We start from the raw sequence: 20,696 nt of genomic DNA, 5'->3' as shown, positions 1-20,696 counted from the left end.
GGGAGATCAGGTAGGTGTTGCCGTTCCCGCTGTGTTACTCCAGCATTTTGTGTCAACCTACAAACCTGTATGCCTTTGGAGTGTGGGAGGAAACCAGAGCACCAGGAGAAAACACACACAGTCATGGGGACAAATTCCATATAGAAAGCACCCGTAGTCAGGATCGAACCCGGGTATCTGGCGCTGTAAAGCAGCAACTACACCGCTGCACCACCATGCCGCTCCTCTAGCGAGCAATTTTAGTTTAAGGAATAAAACTCGAGTCTAATTCTGCAAGACAATCTGTACTGATGGCCGTCACGCACCCATTTACACTGTTTCTGCTCTCACACCATTTTATTGCCAGTGCCGTGTGACAATCCACGTGAAAATTATTTACTGTTACCAGGAGATTTTTTTTTTTAAATGAAGAAGCTTAGTTGCTTGATAAAAAGCAGGTTATTTCACTTGGGCAGATGTTGGCTCACACCGAAGATAGGCACAAAATGGCGGAGTAACTCAGCGGGGGAGGCAGCATCTCTGGAGAGAAGGAATGGGACCCGACCCTTCTTCAGACTAACGTTAGGGGGGAGGGAGACTAGAGATATGTAAGGGGTGAAAAAACGACAGATCAAATCAGACTGTGATAAGGAAATGTAGAATGGTCCGTTGTCATCTGAGGTGAAGGTGACAAGGAGGCAGCCGCTTGGGCAGCTCGCAACCCAGCAGTAGGATTTTGAATTTCTCTACCTTCAAGTAGCCCTTGCTTGTCACCTTCCCCTCAGCTAACAATGAATCATTCTACGATTCCTTGATCATCGTCTGCTTTGATCCATCGTTTTTACACCTTACCATTCCATGTCTCTGGATTCCCTGCCTCTTGACTCTGAAGAAGGGTCTCGACCCGAAACATCACCCATTCCGTCTCCGCAGAGATGCTGCCTGTCCCTCTGATTCACTTCAGTATTTTGCTTTAGCTATTTAGCCACTTTAGCTATTTCACTTTCTCTGGTCACAGGAGAACGACAGCCTCACTAATTGTTCTGTTGCTGGGGGGTCATTTACAGTGGATGGTCACGGTATCATCTTGATCGGACATGTTCTGAAGAGCCCTGGCCACATTTTCGTTGACGTAGAACTTTGGGTAGTCTGAGCTGGAACCCTTTTCCTTCCTGCCTTTCCTTGAGCCATTGGCGATGTAGGTGTGGTAGGGATCTTCGCTATGCTCCTGTCTCCTTGAACTCACAGTGCTGGCCAGCATGGAAATGATAAGGACGGTGAACATGCCAAATATTACCAGAATGTACAGATAAGCAAATAAAAAATCTTCTTCCTGCAGTGTTTTATTCAGGGCTGCTGCCTGCCGCTTCTGAGCCAAATAGTCCTTGTAAAACTTGATGAAAAACTTCTCAAATAAGAGGGTTACGTTCGACGTTTCTGTTGCGCTTCCTTCAACTGTGTCCATTACCGCTGGTTCTACGGAACAAGGAAATGAGGAGGAATTTTTGATTAATATTTCAGCTGTTTTATTTGTTGATAAATGTTCTGTAGTAAACATTGGGCTTGTACTGGGCTTGTACACTCTGGAGTTTAGAAGGATGAGAGGTTATCTCATTGAAACATATAAGATGGTTAAGGGCTTGGACACGCTAGAGGCAGGAAACATGTTCCCGATGTTGAGGGGAGTCCAGAACCAGGGGCCACAGTTTAAGAATAAGGAGTAAGCCATTTAGAACGGAGATGAGGAAACACTTTTTCTCACAGAGAGTGGTGAGTTTGTGGAATTCTCTGCCTCAGAGGGCGTTGGAGGCAGGTTCTCTGGATCCTTTCAAGAGAGAGCTAGATAGGGCTCTTAAAGATAGCAGAGTCAGGGGATATGGGGAGAAGGCAGGAACGGGGTACTGATTGTGGATGATTAGCCATGATCACATTGAATGGCGGTGCTGGCTCGAAGGGCCGAATGGCCTACTCCTGCACCTATTATCTATTGTAAAATGATCTATGAATATCCAAGATGGCGACCAGCGACCTCTCTGTGTCCAGTCACAGAGCTGGATCTTTGTTTTGTTTTTTGTTTTTAGAGATACAGCGTGGAAACAGGCCGATCGGCCCATCGAGGCAGGACTAACTTACGATCGCCCATACACTAATTCTATCTGACACATTATGGACAATTTACAGAGGCCAATTAAGCTACAAATCTGCACATCTCTGGAATGTGGGAGGAAACTGTGTTATTTTGACTTACATTCAGAGAAGTCAGAGTCATTTTCCCAGATGGACTTGTCAAAATAATAGAGAGCAGGGCTTTAAGCTGAGAGTGGGAAAGTTTATAAGAGTTTCAAGTTTAGTTTAATTTAGAGATACAGCGTGGAAACAGGGCCTTCGGCTACCGAGTCTGCACCAACCAGCGACCCCCCTCACATCCACACTATCCGACACAAACATTTAAATTTATACCGAGCCATTCAAATCTGCATGTCTTTGGAGTGTGGGAGGAAACCGAAGTTCTGGGAAAAAACCCACGCAGGTCACGGGGAGAACGTACGATCTCTGTACAGACAGCACCCGTGGCCAGGATCAAACCTGGGTCTCTGGCGCTGTAAGCGCTGTAATGCCTCTGTCCCACTTAGGAAACCTGAACGGAAACCTCTGGAGACTTTGTGCCCCACCCAAGGTTTCCGTGCGGTTCCCGGAGGTTTTTGTCAGTCTCCCTACCCGCTTCCACTACCTGCAACCTCCGGCAACCACCTGCAACCTCCGGGAACCACACGGAAACCTTGGGTGGGGCGCAAAGTCCGTTCAGGTTTCCTAAGTGGGACAGGGGCATAAGGAAGCAACTCTACTGCTGCGCCATCATGCTTTTTTGCATGGAAACAGGCCCTTCGGCCCACCGAGTCTACTCGGACCATCAATTGCACGTTGACACTAGGTCTATTACCAAGGGTCATTTTACAGAGGGCTATTAACCTGCAAACCTGCACGTCTTTGGAGTGTGGGAGGAAACCAGAGCACCCGGAGAAAATTCACGCAATCACAGGGAGAACGTACAGACTCCGTACAGACAGCACCTGTGGTCAGGATCGAACCGGGGGCTGTAAGGGTGTAAGGCTGCAGCTCTACTGCTGCGCCACCGTGCCGCCCTATATCGTTGATCATACCGGAAAGTGCCAGGAACGCACTGCCTGGGGAGGTGGTGAAAGCAGAAACAAATGCAACATTCAAGAGATATTTAAAGTACATGAGCAGGACAGGACTGAAGGGATATATACCTTGTGCAGGCAGAGTTAGATTAATTCAGAGATACAGTATGGAAACAGACTCACCATCTACACATGACAGAACATTTACAATTTTACCAAAACCAATTAGCCAACCTGTATGTCTTTGGAGTGTGGGAGGAAACCGGAGATCATGGAGAAAGCCCACCCAGGTCACGGGGAGAACGTACAAACTCCGTACAGACAGCACCCGTGGACAGGATCAAGCGCGGGTCTCTGGCGCTGCAAGGCAGCGACTCTACCGCTGTGCCGCACATGTCCGGATTAAATTGGCATCATTGTCACCACAGACTTCAAGGGGCGGAGGGTCGGTTCACGTGCTGCACTGTTGCATGACCCATGCTTCAATTTAAGGCTCATTGACCAACACAAAAGCAGCACTAACAACAATGTATGGCAACAAGTTTGATTCAACCAGGATGAACGGACCATTCAGAAATCTATGGAACTCATTACTGTAGGTTTTATGTGTGTCTGTAAGGTTTGAGGGATAATGTGGACCTCACGCCTGAAGAATCAGAGTGATCGAGTGATAGTGTGCTCATAGAGTCATAGAGTGATACAGCTTTAGTCAACTTGCACACACCAGCCAACTTTTCCCAGCTACACCAGTCCCACCTGCCCGCGTTTGTCTCCTATCCCTCCAAACCTGTCCTATCCATGTACAACTATTTCTTAAGCGTTGGGATAGTCCCAGCCTCAACTAACTCCTCTGGCAGCTTGTTCCATGCACCCACCACCCTTTGTGTGAAAGAGTTACCCCTCAGATTCCTATTAAATCTTTTCCCCATTCACCTTAAACCGATGTCCTCTGGTCCTCGATTCACCTACTCTGGGCAAGAGGCTCTGTGCATCTACCCGATCTATTCCTCTCATGATTTTTTACACCTCTAAAAGATCACCCCTCGTCCTCCTGCGCTCCAGGGAATAGTGACCCAGCCTGCTCAACCTCTCCCTGTAGCCCAGACCACTCGCAACATTCCCGTAAAGTAGTTCCAGAGCCCCAGTTGGAACGTTTCTAAAGCCGTAAACGGTTTCGATCGCGCACGGATTTTTTTCCCCAACGAAATAAACTCATAAAACCCTGTGGCTACCAGAAATTAAGCATGGTGGTCTGATATCCTGTTTGCTCAGCATTCCTGCTATAGTTTGAGATGGGGGACGGCAGGCACAGAGCTTCTCATTGTTTGTACTTTAATAGCTAATTTCGGACGGACGTCTCTCTTTGAAATCAACATTAACTATGTAATTACCACCGACAAAGAAAGCCACAAAAGAGCATTGGATCGCAGATCCTTTGATCTTCCAGACAATCAAGGAAACCTGCTGTAATATTCAATCGTATTGTATGCAATAAACACATAATACTCACCAGGTTTCAGACTACCTTTTTGAAGCTCTTCCTATGACCTAGAAGCCTTGGGTCTGATGTACTGTGAATTGTGGTGCATAGCAGCGCTCCACTAGGTGACCTTGGCTGTTGAAAATGATAAACTCATTAATAAACTGATCAAAATTTACTTATGATATGAAAATCACTATCAGCTTGATAAGGAAATATCACGCAAACTCCAGCGAGCTCAAGAACCGCCTGTTGCTTAAGGTCAGAGTCTGGTTTCTCTGTCCTCTACCCAAGAGAGCTGGCAGGAAGAGTGGCACTGTCCAGGGCAAACCTTCTGGGTCTGGTGGCTGTGTAGGGTGGCACGTCAACTTAGAAGCTCAGGCCAGAGGTTGATCCAACACAGAAGCGGGTCATTTGGCCCATTTTGACTGCGGGAGCCACCCAATTAATGTTTAGTTTAGTTTCGAGATACAGCGGGAAAACAGGCCCTTCAGCCCACCGAGTCCGCACCGATGATCAATCCCCGCACATTAAAGGGCCTGTCCCACGAGCATGCGACTGCTTGCGGCGAGCGCGACCAAACCGGAAGTGGGGGCCGCGCAGTGGTCGAGTGATCCCGTACGAGTTGACGTGAAGTTCGAGTGAAGTCCGCGGGAAGTTCGGGCGTGACGTACAGCGTCAACACACTGCGTACGGCGTGGAGATGCTGCGCACGCCCGTCGAGGCAGTGCGTACGGCCTCAATGCGGCTGCGGGCCGGCAGGCCGTTGCCGCGCGGAATTTTTGGACAGTGTCAGTTTTTCGGAGTCGGGACCAGCTCCGCACAACTCCATACAGCTCCGGCGATCGAAGTGGGACCGGCCCCGCGAGGCCGTACGGCTCAAGCGACCACGTTAGGTCGTGCTTGCCGCATGCAGTCACATGCTCATGGGACAGGCCCTTAACACTTCTTCTTCTTCTTGAGTGTGGCGTGCACAGCCTAATGTTGTAGTCACCAAAACACTACTTTCTATTTGGTTGTGCACGTCGGGTTGATTGCATTAGTCGAAACAGGGTGGACCATGTGAAGGTTGCAAACTCCCCCCCCCACATTAACACTACCCCACACACTCTATGGACAATTTCACATTTACACCAAGCCAATTAACCTACAAACCTGTATGGCTTTGGAGTGTGGGAGGAAACCAAAGATCCCAGAGAAAACCCACGCAGGTCACGGGGATAAAGTACAAACTCCATACAGACAGCACCCGTAGTCAAGATCGAACCCAGGTCTCTGGCGTTTAAGACAGCAACTCTACCGCTGTGCCACCGTGCCACCGTATTTACTGGCTTTGATTTGTCTTTTTACATACATCTCATTCGTTTGTTCTTTGTACCTTTTTCATATCTCTAGTTTCCCTCTCCCCTGACTCTCAGTCTGAAAGAGGGTCTCGACACAAAATGTCACCTATTCCTTTTCTCCAGAGATGCTACCTGACCCGCTGAGTTATTCCAGCATTTTCAGTGTCTATCTTTGGTGTAAACCAGCATCTGCAGTTCCTTCCGACACACTGGGGTACTTCATGAGTACCCACATACTCAGCCCACCATACGGTAGCAAGCTTCACATTCTAACCAGTCTTCAAAGTCCACAATCATAAGGTCATAAGTGATAAGAGTTTGCCCATTAAGTCTATTCTGCCATTCAATCATGGCTGATCCATCTCTCCCTCCTGAAAGTAAACATGCAGGTACAGCAGGCAATGAAGAAAGCTAATGGCATGCTGGCCTTCGTAACGAGAGGATTTGAATATAGGAGTAAAGAGGTCCTTCTGCAGTTCTACAGGGCCCTGGTGAGACCACATCTAGAATATTGTATGCCGTTTTGGTCTCCTAATTTGAGGAAAGACATTCTTGCTATTGAGGGAGTGCAGCGTAGGTTCACAAGGTTAATCCCTGGGAATTTGGAAAGACTGGGCTTGTATTCACTGGAATTTAGAAGATGAGAGGGAATCATAGAAACATAAAATTATAAAAGGATTGGACAAGCTAGATGCAGGAAAAATGTTCCCAATGTTGGGGGAGTCCAGAACCAGGGGCCACAACTAAGAATAAAGGGGAGTTCATTTAAAACTGAGATGAGAAAAAACGTTTTCACCCAGAGGGTTGTGAACTTGTGGAATTCTCTGCCACAGAGGGCAGTGGAGGCCAAATCACTGGATGAATTTAAGAGAGAGTTAAATAGAGCTCTCGGGGCTAGCGGAATCAAGGGATATGGGGAGAAGGCAGGCATGGGTTACTGACTGTGGATGATCAGCCACGATCACAATGAATGGCAGTGCTGGCTCAAAGGGCTTAATGAACCTATTGTCTATGTGTCTATGTTTCTAACCCCATTCTCCTGCCTTCTCCCCATAACCTCAGACACCGGGTCGGTACGGACTCGGTGGGCCGAAGGACCTGTTTCCCTGCTGTATCTCTCTAAACTAAACTAAATAAGCTTTGAGGTGTGGGAGGAGACCAGAGCACCCAGAGGAAGCATCTGCGGTCACAGGGAGTACGTGTACACGTCACACAGCCAGCATCTGAGGTTAGGATCGAACTGGGGTCTCTGGCGCTGTGAGGCAGAGATGTGTGAGTTGGTAGGTTAATTGATAGGACTTCGTTTATGCATCGGGGTCGTTAGAATCTGGAATCTGCTGGTGATGGTGGGGGCAGATTGGATTGAAAACTTCAAAAGGAACATGGGTAAATAGTTTAATTAAGTTTAGTTTAGTTTAGTTTAGTTTAGTTTAGTTTAGTTTAGTTTAGTTTAGAGATACAGCGTGGAAACAGGCCCTTCGGCCCACTGAGTCCACGTTGGCCAGCGTTCCCCGCACACTAGCACTACCCTGCATACTGGGGACAGTTCACAATCCGTACCAAAGCCAATTAACCGACAAACCTGCACGTCTTTGGAGTGTGGGAGGAAACAGGGGCACCCGGAGAAAACCCACGAGGTCACGGGGAGAACGTAGAAACTCCGCACAGACAGCACCCGCGGTCAGGATCGAACCCGGGTCTCTGGCGCTGTAAGTGACGCAACTCTGCCTCTGCGCCACCGTGCCTCCCGCCTGAAAAGAACAAGGAACATATAGAGCTGTCGGAGAAGATGGATGATGTGAATCGCTGGGTTGCCCTTACATGGGCTACCATGGAACACGACGGTCTGAATGGCCTCCTTCCGTGCTGCGATATTCCCGTGACCCTGTGAAGTTGCTGGATCGCCGACTCACACTGTAAAAATAGAAGAAAAGTCATTGAGAGCAACTGACTTGGAATTCTTTCCGAGCGCAGGAACGACAGCGATTACTAATTGTGATTAATGGCGGTTTGCAGGTCAAATATCTGTGCTGTTCAACTAACGTGAGGAGTGTGTTCTGGAGAGGGGACACACACACACACACACACACTCTGTACTGGGTTAATCTTCCATGAAGGCACATTGTCAGGGAGTCAGTCCGCCACCTGGTGGCTCAATAAGGAATAGGCAGCACCGACCCAGTTCAGACAGAGACTGCAAATTGTATTCAAGATCAAGATCAAGTTTATTTGTCACATACACATACGAGATGTGCAGTGAAATGAAAGTGGCAATGCTCGCGGACTTTTGTGCAAAAGACAAACAACAAAACAACCAAACAAATTATAAACACAATCATAACACACATATTATTTTACATAATAAATAATAGAAGGGAAAAAACGTTCTGTAGAGTTAGTCCCTGGTGAGATAGGCGTTTACAGTCCAAATTGCCTCTGGGAAGAAACTCCTTCTCAACCTCTCCGTTCTCACTGCATGGCAACGGATGCGTTTGCCTGACCGTAGCGGCTGGAACAGTCCGTTGCAGGGGTGGAAGAGGTCTCTCATGATTTTGTTTGCTCTGGAGTTGCACCTCCTGTTGTATAGTTCCTGCAGTGGGGTGAGTGAAGTTCCCATAGTGCGTTCGGCCGAACGCACTACTCTCTGCAGAGCCTTCTTGTCCTTGGCAGAGCAATTCCCAAACCAGATGGTAATGTTCCCGGACAAGATGCTTTCCACCGCCGCTGCGTAGAAGCACTGGAGGATAGAAGGAACTGCAGATAGATGCTGGAAAATCGAAGGTACACAAAAATGCTGGAGAAACTCAGCGGGCGCAGCAGCATCTATGGAGCGAAGGAAATAGGCAACGTTTCGGGACGAAACGTTGCCTATTTCCTTCGCTCCATAGATGCTGCTGCACCCGCTGAGTTTCTCCAGCATTTTTGTGACTGCAACTTGTACTCAGGATCATGGCCTACAGCCATCGAGTCGCAGAGCCATGCAGCAGAGAAACAGGCCCTTCGGCCCAACTCCTCCGTGCCAACGAAGTTGCCTCGCGCCCACGCCGACCAGCCCTCACCCTGCTCACTAACACACTATCCAACACACACTAGGGACAATTCGGCCTAACTTGCAAACGCCAACCAACATGCCCCATCTACACTAGTCCCACCAGCCTGAGTTTGATCCTTATCTCTCCAAACCTGTCCCATCCATGTACTTGTCTAAAGGTTTCTTAAATGTTGGGATAGTCCCTGCCTCAACTACCTTCTCTGGCAGCTTGTTCCATACACCCATCAACCTTTTCGTAAAAATGTTACCCCCTCAGATTTCTATTAGGTCTTTCCCCCATTCACCTTAAACCTATGTCCTCTGGTGCTCGATTCACCTACTCCGGGCAAGAGACTCTGTGCATCTACCCGATCTATTCCTCCCATGATTTTATACACCTCTATATGATCACCCCACATATAACCATATAACCATTTAACAATTACAGCATGGAAACAGGCCATCTCGGCCCTTCTAGTCCGTGCCGAACACTTATTCTCCCCTAGTCCCATCTACCTGCACTCAGACCATAACCCTCCATTCCTTTCCCGTCCATATAACTATCCAATTTATTTTTAAATGATAAAATCGAACCTGCCTCCACCACCTTCACTGGAAGCTCATTCCACACAGCTACCACTCTCTGAGTAAAGTAGTTCCCCCTCATGTTACCCCTAAACTTCTGTCCCTTAATTCTCAAGTCATGTCCTCTTGTTTGAATCTTCCCTACTCTCAGTGGGAAAAGCTTATCCACGTCAACTCTGTCTATCCCTCTCATCATTTTAAAGACCTCTATCAAGTCCACCCTTAACCTTCTGCGCTCCAAAGAATAAAGACCTAACTTGTTCAACCTTTCTCTGTAACTGAGTTGCTGAAACCCAGGCAACATTCTAGTAAATCTCTCTATTTTGTTGACATTCTTCCTATAATTAGGCGACCAAAATTGTACACCATACTCCAGAATTGGCCTCACCAATGCCTTGTACAATTTTAACATTACATCCCAACTTCTATACTCAATGCTCTGATTTATAAAGGCCAGCACACCAAAAGCTTTCTTTACCACCCTATCTACATGAGATTCCACCTTCAGGGAACTGTGCACAGTTATTCCCAGATCCCTCTGTTCAACTGCATTCTTCAATTCCCTACCATTTACCATGTACGTCCTATTTTGATTTGTCCTGCCAAGATGTAGCACCTCACACTTATCAGCATTAAACTCCATCTGCCATCTTTCAGCCCACTCTTCCAACTGGCATAAATCTCTCTGTAGACTTTGAAAATCTACTTCATTATCCACAACACCACCTATCTTACTATCATCTGCATACTTACTAATCCAATTTACCACACCAGATCATTGATGTACATGACCAACAACAGTGGACCCAACACAGATCCCTGTGGCACCCCACTAGTCACTGGCCTCCAACCTGACAAACAGCCATCCACCATTACTCTCTGGCATCTCCCATTCAGCCATTGTTGAATCCATCTTGTTACTTCACCATTAATACCCAACAATTGAGCCTTCTTAACCAACCTTCCATGAGGAACCTTGTCAAAGGCCTTACTGAAGTCCATATATACAACATCCACTGCTTTACCCTCATCAATTTCCCGAGTAACCTCTTCAAAAAATTCAAGAAGATTAGTCAAACATGACCTTCCAGGCACAAATCCATGTTGACTGTTCCTAATCAGACCCTGTTTATCCAGATGCTTATATATATTATCTCTAAGTATCCTTTCCATTAATTTTCCCACCACTGACGTCAAACTAACAGGTTTACTCTTAGAACTCTTTTTAAAAAATGGAACAACATGCGCAGTACGTCAATCCTCCGGCACTATTCCCGTCTCTAATGACATTTGAAATATTTTTGTCATAGCCCCTGCTATTTCTACACTAACTTCCCTCAATGTCCTAGGGAATATCCTGTCCGGACCTGGAGACTTATCCACTTTTATATTTTTCAAAAGTGTCAGTACTTCCTCTTCTTTGAATCTCATAGTTTCCATAGCTACTCTACTTGTTTCCCTTACCTCACATAATTCAATATCCTTCTCCTTGGTGAATACCGAAGAAAATAAATTGTTCAATATCTCCCCCATCTCTTTTGGCTCTGCAGATAGCTGTCCACTCTGACTCTCTAATGGACCAATTTTATCCCTCGTTATCTTTTTGCTATTAATATAGCTGTAGAAACCCTTTGGATTTACTTTCACCTTACTTGCCAAAGCAACCTCATATCTTCTTTTAGCTTTTCTAATTTCTTTCTTAAGATTCTTTTTACATTCTTTATACTCCTCAAGCACCTCATTTACTCCATGCTGCCTATAATTATTGTAGATCTCTCTCTTTTTTCCGAACCAAGTGCCCAATTTCCCTTGAAAACCAGGGCTCTTTCCAATTTTTACTATTTCCTTTCAACCGAACAGGGACATAAAGATTCTGTACTCTTAAAATGTCACCTTTAAATGTCCTCCATTTCTCTTCCACATCTTTCCCATAAAACAAAATGTCCCAATTCACTCCTTTTAAATCCTTTCGCATCTCTTCAAAGTTAGCCTTTCTCCAATCAAAAATCACAACCCTAGGTCCAGTTCTGACCCTCTCCATAATTATATTGAAACTAATGGTATTGCGATCACTGGACCCGAACTGCTCCCCAACGCATACCTCTGCCACGTGACCTGTCTCATTTCCTAACAGGAGGTCCAGCACCGCCCCTCCTCTAGTAGGTACCTCTATGTATTGCTGCAAAAAACTATCCTGCACACATTTTACAAACTCCAAACCATCCAGCCCATTTACAGAATGTGTTTCCCAGTCTATGTGTGGAAAATTGAAATCTCCCACAATCACTACCTTGTGCTTACTACTAATATCTGCGATCTCCTTACATATTTGCTCTTCCAATTCCCGCTTCCCATTTGGCGGTCTATAATACACCCCTATAAGTGTTGCTACCCCTTTCCCATTTCTCAATTCCACCCAAATAGCCTCCCTAGACGAGCCCTCTAATCTATCCTGCCAAAGCACTGCTGTAATATCTTCCCTGTCAAGCAATGCAACACCTCCACCTCTTGTCCCTCCAATTCTATCACACCTGAAACAACGAAATCCAGGAATATTTAGTTTCCAATCACAGCCCTGCTGCAAACCATGTTTCACTGATCGCCACAACATCATACTTCCAGGTGTCAATCCAGACTCTAAGTTCATCCACCTTTCTTACAATGCTCCTAGCATTAAAATATACACATTTAAGAAACCCACCCCCTCTTATTCTCTGTTTATTGGATTTTTCATTATTGTACACACACACACACACACACACACACACACACACACACACACAAATATACACACACACATGCACACATGCCAAGGACAAGAAGGCTCTGCAGAGAGTAGTGCGTTCGGCCGAACGCACTATGGGAACTTCACTCACCCCCCACAGGAACATACAACACACAGGTGCAACTCCAGAGCAAACAAAATCATGAGAGACCCCACACCACCCCTGCAACGGACACACACAGCCGCTACACACACACACAAACGCCTCCGTTGCCATGCAGTGAGAACGGAGAGGTTGAGAAGGAGTTTCTTCCCAGAGGCAATTCGGACTGTAAACGCCTTTCTCACCAGGGACTAACTGTACAGAACGTTTTTCCTTCTATTATTTATTATGTAAAATAATATGTGTGTTATGATTGTGTTTATAATTTGTTTGGTTGTTTTGTTGTTCCACATTGCCACTTTCATTTCACTGCACACTCGTATGTGTATGTGACAAATACAACTTGACTTGACTTGACATGCACACATGGATACACACCAAAAACAAGCAATAATAGTGCAATAATAATCTCTGTATTTCAGAGCATATTTGAAGTAGTAATATTTAATAGCCGAACCGCCAAAGGAAAGTATCGGAGATAAACCATTTCTTGTGGAAAACATACATTTTTTCCAGGAAACAATTAAAATCTCACTTAACTGATCCTAACTTGGCAGAAAGAACCAATCCATCCCTCTCCACAACTCAGGGCCCCAGTGAAGTCTGACACAGTGGCAAGTCAACTAACTTGGAAAGTTACCACTAAACAGGCCACAAACCCTTAAATTCCCTCATCCGAATCCAACATATTATGGGCGGCACGGTGGCACAGCAGTAGAGTTGCTGCCTTGCAGCGCCAGAGACCCGGGTTCGATCCTGACAGCAGGTGCTGTCTGTGTGGAGTTTGTACATTCTCGTGGCCTGCGTGGGTTTACTCAGGGTGCTCTGGTTTCCTCCTACAGGTTTGTAGGTTAATTGGCTTCGGTAAGAAAAATTGTAAATTGGCGCTAGTGTGTAGGGTCAGCATGGATTCGGTGGGCCGAAGGGCCTGTTTTCTGGCTGTATGTCTAAACTAAACACCTTATCCTTGTACCATTATACTTGTACCCACCACTCTCCTGTACCTTGTACTTTCCGAAGAGTCCACCAGGGACTATACAGGAAGTTGGACAATTTTATACTAGACATTTAAAATTTTTAATTTATCAAGGCAATTAACCTACAAACCTGTACGTCTTAGGAGTGTGGGAGGAAGCCGAAGATCTCGGAGAAAAGCCACGCAGGTCACGGGGAGAACGTACAAACTCCCTACAGACTGCGCCCGTAGTCGGGATCGAACCCGGGTCTCCAGCGCTGCATTTTGCTTGTAGGGCAGCGACTCTACTGCTGCGCCACTGTGACTGCCTTACAGCAAAATGCAGCGCCAGAGACCCCGGTTCGATCCCGGCTATGGGCGCTGTCTATATGGAGTTTGGACGTTCTCCCAGTGACCTGCGTGGGTTTTCTCCGAGATCTTCGGTTTACCCGTTCAACTCTACCGCTGCGCCATCTGTGTAAACAATTTGCCCCGCACATCTCCGTTAAACATTGTCCCTCTCACCTCTAGTCCTCTAGTCTTTGACATTCCCACCCTGTGATAAAGGTTCTGATTTTCCACCGTATCTATGTCTTTCATAACTTTATAGAGCTCTTTAAAATGATGAGAGGGATAGACAGAGTTGATGTGGACAAGCTTTTCCCTTTGAGAATAGGGAAGATTCAAACAAGAGGACATGACTTCAGAATTAAGGGACAGAAGTTTAAGGGTAACATGAGGGGGAACTTCTTTACTCAGAGAGTGGTGGCGGTGTGGAATGAGCTTCCAGTGGAAGTGGTGGCGGCAGGTTCGTTGGTATCATTTAAAAATAAATTGGATAGGCATATGGATGAGAAGAGAATGGAGGGTTATGGTATGAGTGCAGGCAGGTGGGACTAAGGGAAAAAAAGTTGTTCGGCACGGACTTGTAGGGCCGAGATGGCATGTTTCCGTGCTGTAATTGTTATATGGTTATATGGTTATATATCAGGCCTCCCCTGGGGTGGCAGATTGCAACCTTCACGAGGTCCACCCTGCTTCGACTAATGCAATCAAACCGACGTGCACAAACAAATAAAGTGTGTTGGTGTCTACAACATTAGGCTGTGCACGCTCTACGCAAGAAGAAGGTGGTCTACCCTCAACCTCCGACGCTCCAGAAAATAAATGTCCAAGTTTGCCCAATCTCTCACAAGTTCACAAGTTATCGTAGTAGAATTAGGCCATTCGGCCCATCGGATCTACCCCGCCATTCAATCATGGCTGATCTCTGCCTCCTAATCCCATATTCCTGCCTTCTCCCCATAACCCTTGACACCCATTCTCCTTACAGCAAATACTTGCTAATCCAGGCAGTTTTCTGGTAAACCTCTTCTGCTGCCGCAGAAAAAATGTCAGCATTATAAAAACGTACACAGAAGCATGCAGTTTGAGGTTTACAAAGTCAGATTTAACGGTGGGGAACAAAAGATTTTCATCCAGGTATTTCTTTCAGCACATTAAATGTACAAATATTTATCGCATCAATATGAAATTCTTCAGATTTGGAGGAGATGGAAGTCTATGTACAATAATTTGTGAAGAGAAGAGTAGCGGATAAACAAATTCAACACACACAGCAAGGTTTGGCAACATCGAAATAGGTGATCATTTAACAATATCCAGGTTTTCTGGTTGACCTTTTCAGCTGCGTTTAACTTGGAGTTCTCACTTAGACCAGCAGATGGCAGGCTTTGGTGGTAATTCCATCCGCAGCCTTGTATACATCTCAGCTGAGGTGGTCCATAATCCCATCTTTCGGATGAAGTTGTGACCCAAAACCTTGGCGGCCGAGCAGGAAAGGGTGCCGAGAAGATCCACAAGCTGGAAAGGGAGCGGAGAAGATTTGCGAGGACGTTGCCAAGACTCGAGGGTCTGAGCTGTAGAGAGGGGTTGAGCAGACTAGGATTCTATTCTTTGGAGAGCAGGAGTAATCTTATAGAGGTGTACAAAACGATGAGAGGAATAGATCGGGTAGATGCACAGAGTCTCTTGCTGAGACTAGAGGAATTACGAACCAGAGGACATAAGTTTAAGGTGAGGGGGAAAAAGATTAAATATGAATCTGAGGGGTAGCTTTTTCACACAAAGGGTGGTGGGTGTATGGAACGAGCTGCTGGAGGAGGTAGTTGAAGCAGGTATTATCGCAAAGTTTATGAAACATTTAAACAGATACATGGATAGGACACATTTAGAGGCACATGGGCCAAGAGCAGGCCGGTGGGACTAGTGTAGATAGTGTAGACATGTTGGCCGACATGCGCAAGTTGGGCTGAGAGGCCTGTTGACTCACAAGAATCACACAGATTCACAAACCTCTGGGTGAAAAAGTTTTTCCTCATCTCCGTTCTAAATGGCCTACCCCTTATTCTTAAACTGTGGTCCCTGGTTCTGGACTCCCCCAGCATCGGGAACATGTTTCCTGCCTCTAGCGTGTCCAATCCCTCAATAATCTTATATGTTTCGAAAAGATACCCTCTCATCCTTCTAAACTCCAGAGTATACAAGCCCAGCCGGTCCATTCTCTCAGCAGATGACAGTCCCGCCATCCCGGGAATAAACCTCGTGAACTTTACCCGGAGAAAGCAGTAACCTGTTTCCGCACTGTATCTCTAAACTAAACTAAACTGAACTCACCTAGAGGAGATCGTGACAAAATCCTACTTCAGTTGGGTCAATGAGCAGGTCAGCTGACACACTTGGAATTGTCATGAACTAATATGTGAGGCACAGGCTCATGAAACTAATGAAAACAGATTTTGTATCACAGAACATGACACCAGTGAAGTCTTGCATCAATGCCCTTTTACAGAAGCTAAACCAACATTGAAACTCACTAATAGAATGTGCGGAGTATTATCAAATGTTTTCTGTTCCCCCTCCACTGGTCCGACTTTCCTTATCAGTGTTACTGCACAAACGATATAGCGAGAATAGGCCCAGTGCCTTCAAACGCTCTTATATGTTAACCCAAACATTCCTGGGATCATTCTCGTAAGCCTCCACCGGACCCTATCCAATGCCAGCACATCCTTCCTCAGATATGGGGCCCAAAACTGCTCACAATACTCCAAATATGCCCTGAAACTGCGCCCCATAGGGCCTCAGTAGTACATCCCAGATTTAGTTTTCTCGTCCTCTTGAAATAAATGCGTTGCGATTGCTGGTCGGTGGGCCAAAGGGCCTGTTTCCACACTGTATCTCTGAAGTCTAAAGTCTTTAAAACTCAAGTAAAGTCTCAGGAAGTGCATCAAAGGTTACTGGGAATAGGTAAGAGAATGGGTTTGAGAGAGAAAGAAAGATTAGCCATGATTGAATGGCAGAGTAGACTCGATGTGCTGAATGGCCTCATATTTTTATAATCTTGTACACAATGGTTCAGCCACGATTTCCGAAGCACTCTCGTTTGATCTAATGTCCCATCCATGCATTAGGGCCAGGGCCAGGGCCAGCAGCATAATCAAGGACGAGTCGCAACCCGGCCATTCCATCCTCTCCTCTCTCCCATCGGGCAGAAGTGTGAAAATGTACACCTCCCGATTCAGGAACAGTTTCTTCCCAGCTGTTATCAGGCAGCTGAATCATCCTACCACAACCAGAGAGCAGCGCTGAACTACTATCTACCTAAGGGCGGCACGGTGGCGCAGTGGTGGAGTTATTGCCTTACAGCACTTGCAGCGGCGAAGACCTGGGTAGGAACCTGACTACTGGAGCTGTCTGTACGGAGTTTGTACGTTCTCCTCGTGACCTGCGCGGGTTTTCTCCGAGATCTTTGGTTTCCTCCCGCACTCCAAAGGCACGCAGGTATGTAGGTGAATTGGCTTGGTGTATGTGTAAATTGTCCCTAGTGTGTGTGTGTGGGATAGTGCTAATGTGCGGGGGTCGCTGGTGGTCGGCGCGGACTTGGTGGGCCGAAGGGCCTCTTTCTGCGCTGTATCTCTAAAACTAAATAAAACTAAAACTTAAACCTCTTTGGTGACCCTCAGAATATCCTTGATTGGACTTTGCTGGCTTTACCTTGCACTGAATGTTATTCTCTTACCATGGATCTGTACACTGCGAATGGCTGGATTGTAATCACGTATTGCCCTGTTGCTGACTGGTTAGCACGCAACAAAAGCTTTTCACTGCACCCCGGCTACACGTGACAATAAGCTAAACTGAAACTGCACTGATGCAACCCGACCAAGCTTTGCCATTCAAATGTGCCAGAGGAGAGAAGCACAACGTCATTAATCCACCAGACTTGATGTCCTCCATGTGATACCCACCCGATGCTTTCATCCAACCTCCTCACTCACACACATAGGGCAATCACGATGGCGCAGCGGTAGAGTTGCTGCATTTACAGCGAATGCAGCGCTGGACACCCGGGTTCAATCCCGACTATGGGCGCTGCCTGTACGGAGTTTGGACGTTCTCCCCGTGACTTGCGTGGGTTTTCTCCGAGTACTTCGGTTTCCTCCCACACTCCTAAGATGTACAGGTTTGTAGGTTAATTGGCTGGGTAAATGTAAAAATTGTCCCTAGTGTTGTGTAGGATGGTGTAATGTGCAGGGATCGCTGGTCGGTGCGGACCCGGTGGTGGTTCCGCGCTGTATCTCTAAACTAAACTAAACACATCTGCTGCTATTTCCAACAATTTATGTGCTTGTTTACAGCGCGTTGCGTAAACCTAATTGGAAACATACAGAGCTCATGACCAAGAATGGACCAGCCGACCTGGCCCACATCACCATGACCAGCGTGGGGTGAAGATTCTCATCACTCTATCTCACACCAAACCTTTCAAACAAATATTCCTTTGGGAAAGGATTTTTCTATTAAATAAAATACACTTATCAGAGGAAAAAAACTCTGTAAAGTTCCATCCGATCCCCTCAGGCAATCAAAATCAGTTCAGGAGATCACATAAGATTAAAACCATATTCACAGAATGTTCTTTCTTTAAGTTCCCAGTTTTGTATGAGTATACATGATCTATAAACTGGTAGTGTAAGAAGTGAACTGCAGATGCTGGTTTAAACCAAAGACAGACACAAAATGCTGGAGTAACACAGAGGGACAGGCAGCATCTATGGAGAGAAGGTGCGGCATCTCTGGAGAGACATTTAAGGTCGAGACCCTTCTTCAGACTAGTTAGGGGAAAGGGAAAGGAGAGATAGTGTGGTATAGAGAGGTGATATAGAGAGGTATAGAACAAATGAATGAAAGATGTATAAAAAAAGTAATAATGATAAAGGAAATGGGTGATGTTTCGGGTCAAGACTCTTTTCAGACTGAAGAAGAGTCTCGACCCGAAACATCATTCATTCCTTCTCTCCAGAGATGCTGCCTATCCCACTGAGTTACTCCTGCATTTTGTGTCTATCTTCAAATGACGACACGTGCTGCGCAGACGCATGATGACACGAGCGACCATCGCGGTTCAGTCACTACCGGCCTGTCGCGTAAACGACGGCCTAGTGGGACAGGCCCTTAACTTTAGAGATACAGCAAGGATACAGGCTCCAATTCAGTTCCGGTCAGTTCAGTTTATTGTCACGTGTGCCGAGGTACAGTGAAAAGCTTTTGTTGCATGTTAACCAGCCACGCTGACCATCGACCACTAGTTCGATGTTCTATCCCACATTCGCATCCACTCCCTACACACTAGGGGCAATCTGGAGACGCCAGTTAACTTAACCGAGCAGCATAGTGGTGCAGCGGTAGAGTTGCTGCCTTACAGCGCCAGAGACCCGGGTTCGATCCTGACTACGGGTGCTGTCTGTACGGAGTTTGTACGTTCCTCCTGTGACTGCGTGGGTTTTCTCCAGGGTGCTCCGGTTTCCTCCCACATTCCAAAGCCGCGCAGGTTTGTAGGTTAATTGTCATCTGTAAATTGTTCCAAGTGTGTGTAGGATAGAACTGGGTGTATGGGAGATCGCTGGTCAGTGCGTATTCCATGGGCCGAAGGGCCTGCTTCCACGCTGTATCTCTAAAATAAACTAAACAAAATTAAACTACAAACCTGCACTGTTTTAGGATGTGGGAGGGAATCGGAGCATCTGCAGGTGACCCACGCAGTCACGGGGAGTGCATGCAAACTCCACACAGACAGTACCTGTAGTCAAGATCAAACCCGGGTTTCTGGGACTGTGAGGCAGTGGCTCTACCAGCTGCACCACCGTGCCGCCCGGAATAGTCCCCAAAATGTGTATGTAAAGGCTCTAAAATTTGCACTTTAAGTAGACTGGAAGGTGACATTGAAATTAATCTTGACTTTAGCCTTGGTATAATGCAGCATATAATTTAATTTAGAGATACAGCGCAGAAACAGGCCCTTCGGCCCACCGAGTCCGTGCTGACCAGCGATCCCCGCACATGAACATTATCCTACACAGACTAGAGACAATTTACATTTACACCAAGCCAATTAACCTACAAACCTGTACGTCTTTGGAGTGTGGGAGGAAACCGGAGATCTCTGAGAAAACCCACGCAGGTCACGGGGAGAACGTATAAACTCCATACAGACAGCACCTGTGGTCGGGATCGAACCCAAGTCTCTGGCGCTGTAAGTCAGCAACTCTACCGCCGCGCCACCGCGTAATTTTGCACAGAAACGTATTTAGTCAAATAAAGTCTCTGTTGATGGTGCGGAAAGATGTTTTACAAATTTACCCAGCGATCTCAGGCAATAATCTATATTACTAAAAGTCTGATCTTGACCACTTCCTGTTGTTCTGAAAATTGATTTCAGAAAAGACGCTGTCACTTACGGCTGTGAATTTTGGCCATCTTACTCAGAGACTCCCTCCACTGTGCAGGACAAGAGGATTTTTCCCATCGATGAAAAATAATAGAGTTATTAGTGTTTAAAAAATGTTGAGATTCACTCTCCTGAAGGCCACGCCCCTTCCGGAGGGACTATAAAACCCAGAAGTGTTGAGTGCCTCAGTCAGTCTGTACGAGATGGTGGAGCGAGAGGGTCACGTCTCACAGTCTGAGCTATGAATAACACTGAACACGTCTACTAAACTGTGAGTGGTTTTACTGACCTGTCAGTGCCCTTAATGTGGTTTGAAGATATAGTTTGGAAATGCCAAAGCTGTGTTGCCTTTGGTTTGGAAATGCTAAAGCTGTGTTGCCTAATTAAAGTTGCTTGCCTAATTAAAGTTGCCTTGCCTAATTAAAGTTGCCTTGCCTAATTAAAGTTGCCTTGCCTAATTAAAGTTGCCTTGCCTTCTATATAATTAAAAGTCTAATCTTGA

At 46.3% G+C, this 20,696-nt stretch overlaps 1 protein-coding gene across 1 annotated transcript; it reads right to left on the bottom strand.

Annotated features, from left to right (window-relative positions):
- Positions 1–205: 205 nt before the first annotated feature.
- On the bottom strand, positions 206–1,529 carry LOC129703036 (potassium voltage-gated channel subfamily E member 2-like). The gene has a single exon (XM_055645218.1). The coding sequence runs from the start codon at positions 1,442–1,444 to the stop codon at positions 1,037–1,039; it is 408 nt and encodes a 135-aa protein (XP_055501193.1). The 5' UTR covers positions 1,445–1,529; the 3' UTR covers positions 206–1,036.
- Between the last annotated feature and the right edge of the window lie 19,167 nt (positions 1,530–20,696).

Source organism: Leucoraja erinacea, chromosome 13, assembly GCF_028641065.1.
Source record: "Leucoraja erinacea ecotype New England chromosome 13, Leri_hhj_1, whole genome shotgun sequence".
Classification (NCBI taxonomy): Eukaryota; Metazoa; Chordata; class Chondrichthyes; order Rajiformes; family Rajidae; genus Leucoraja; species Leucoraja erinaceus.
This window is presented reverse-complemented; position numbering and strand designations above follow the sequence as displayed.

Bases quoted from the DNA above. Each gene is read 5' to 3' on its own strand.
- LOC129703036 (XM_055645218.1), bottom strand. From the start codon at position 1,444: ATGGACACAGTTGAAGGAAGCGCAACAGAAACGTCGAACGTAACCCTC.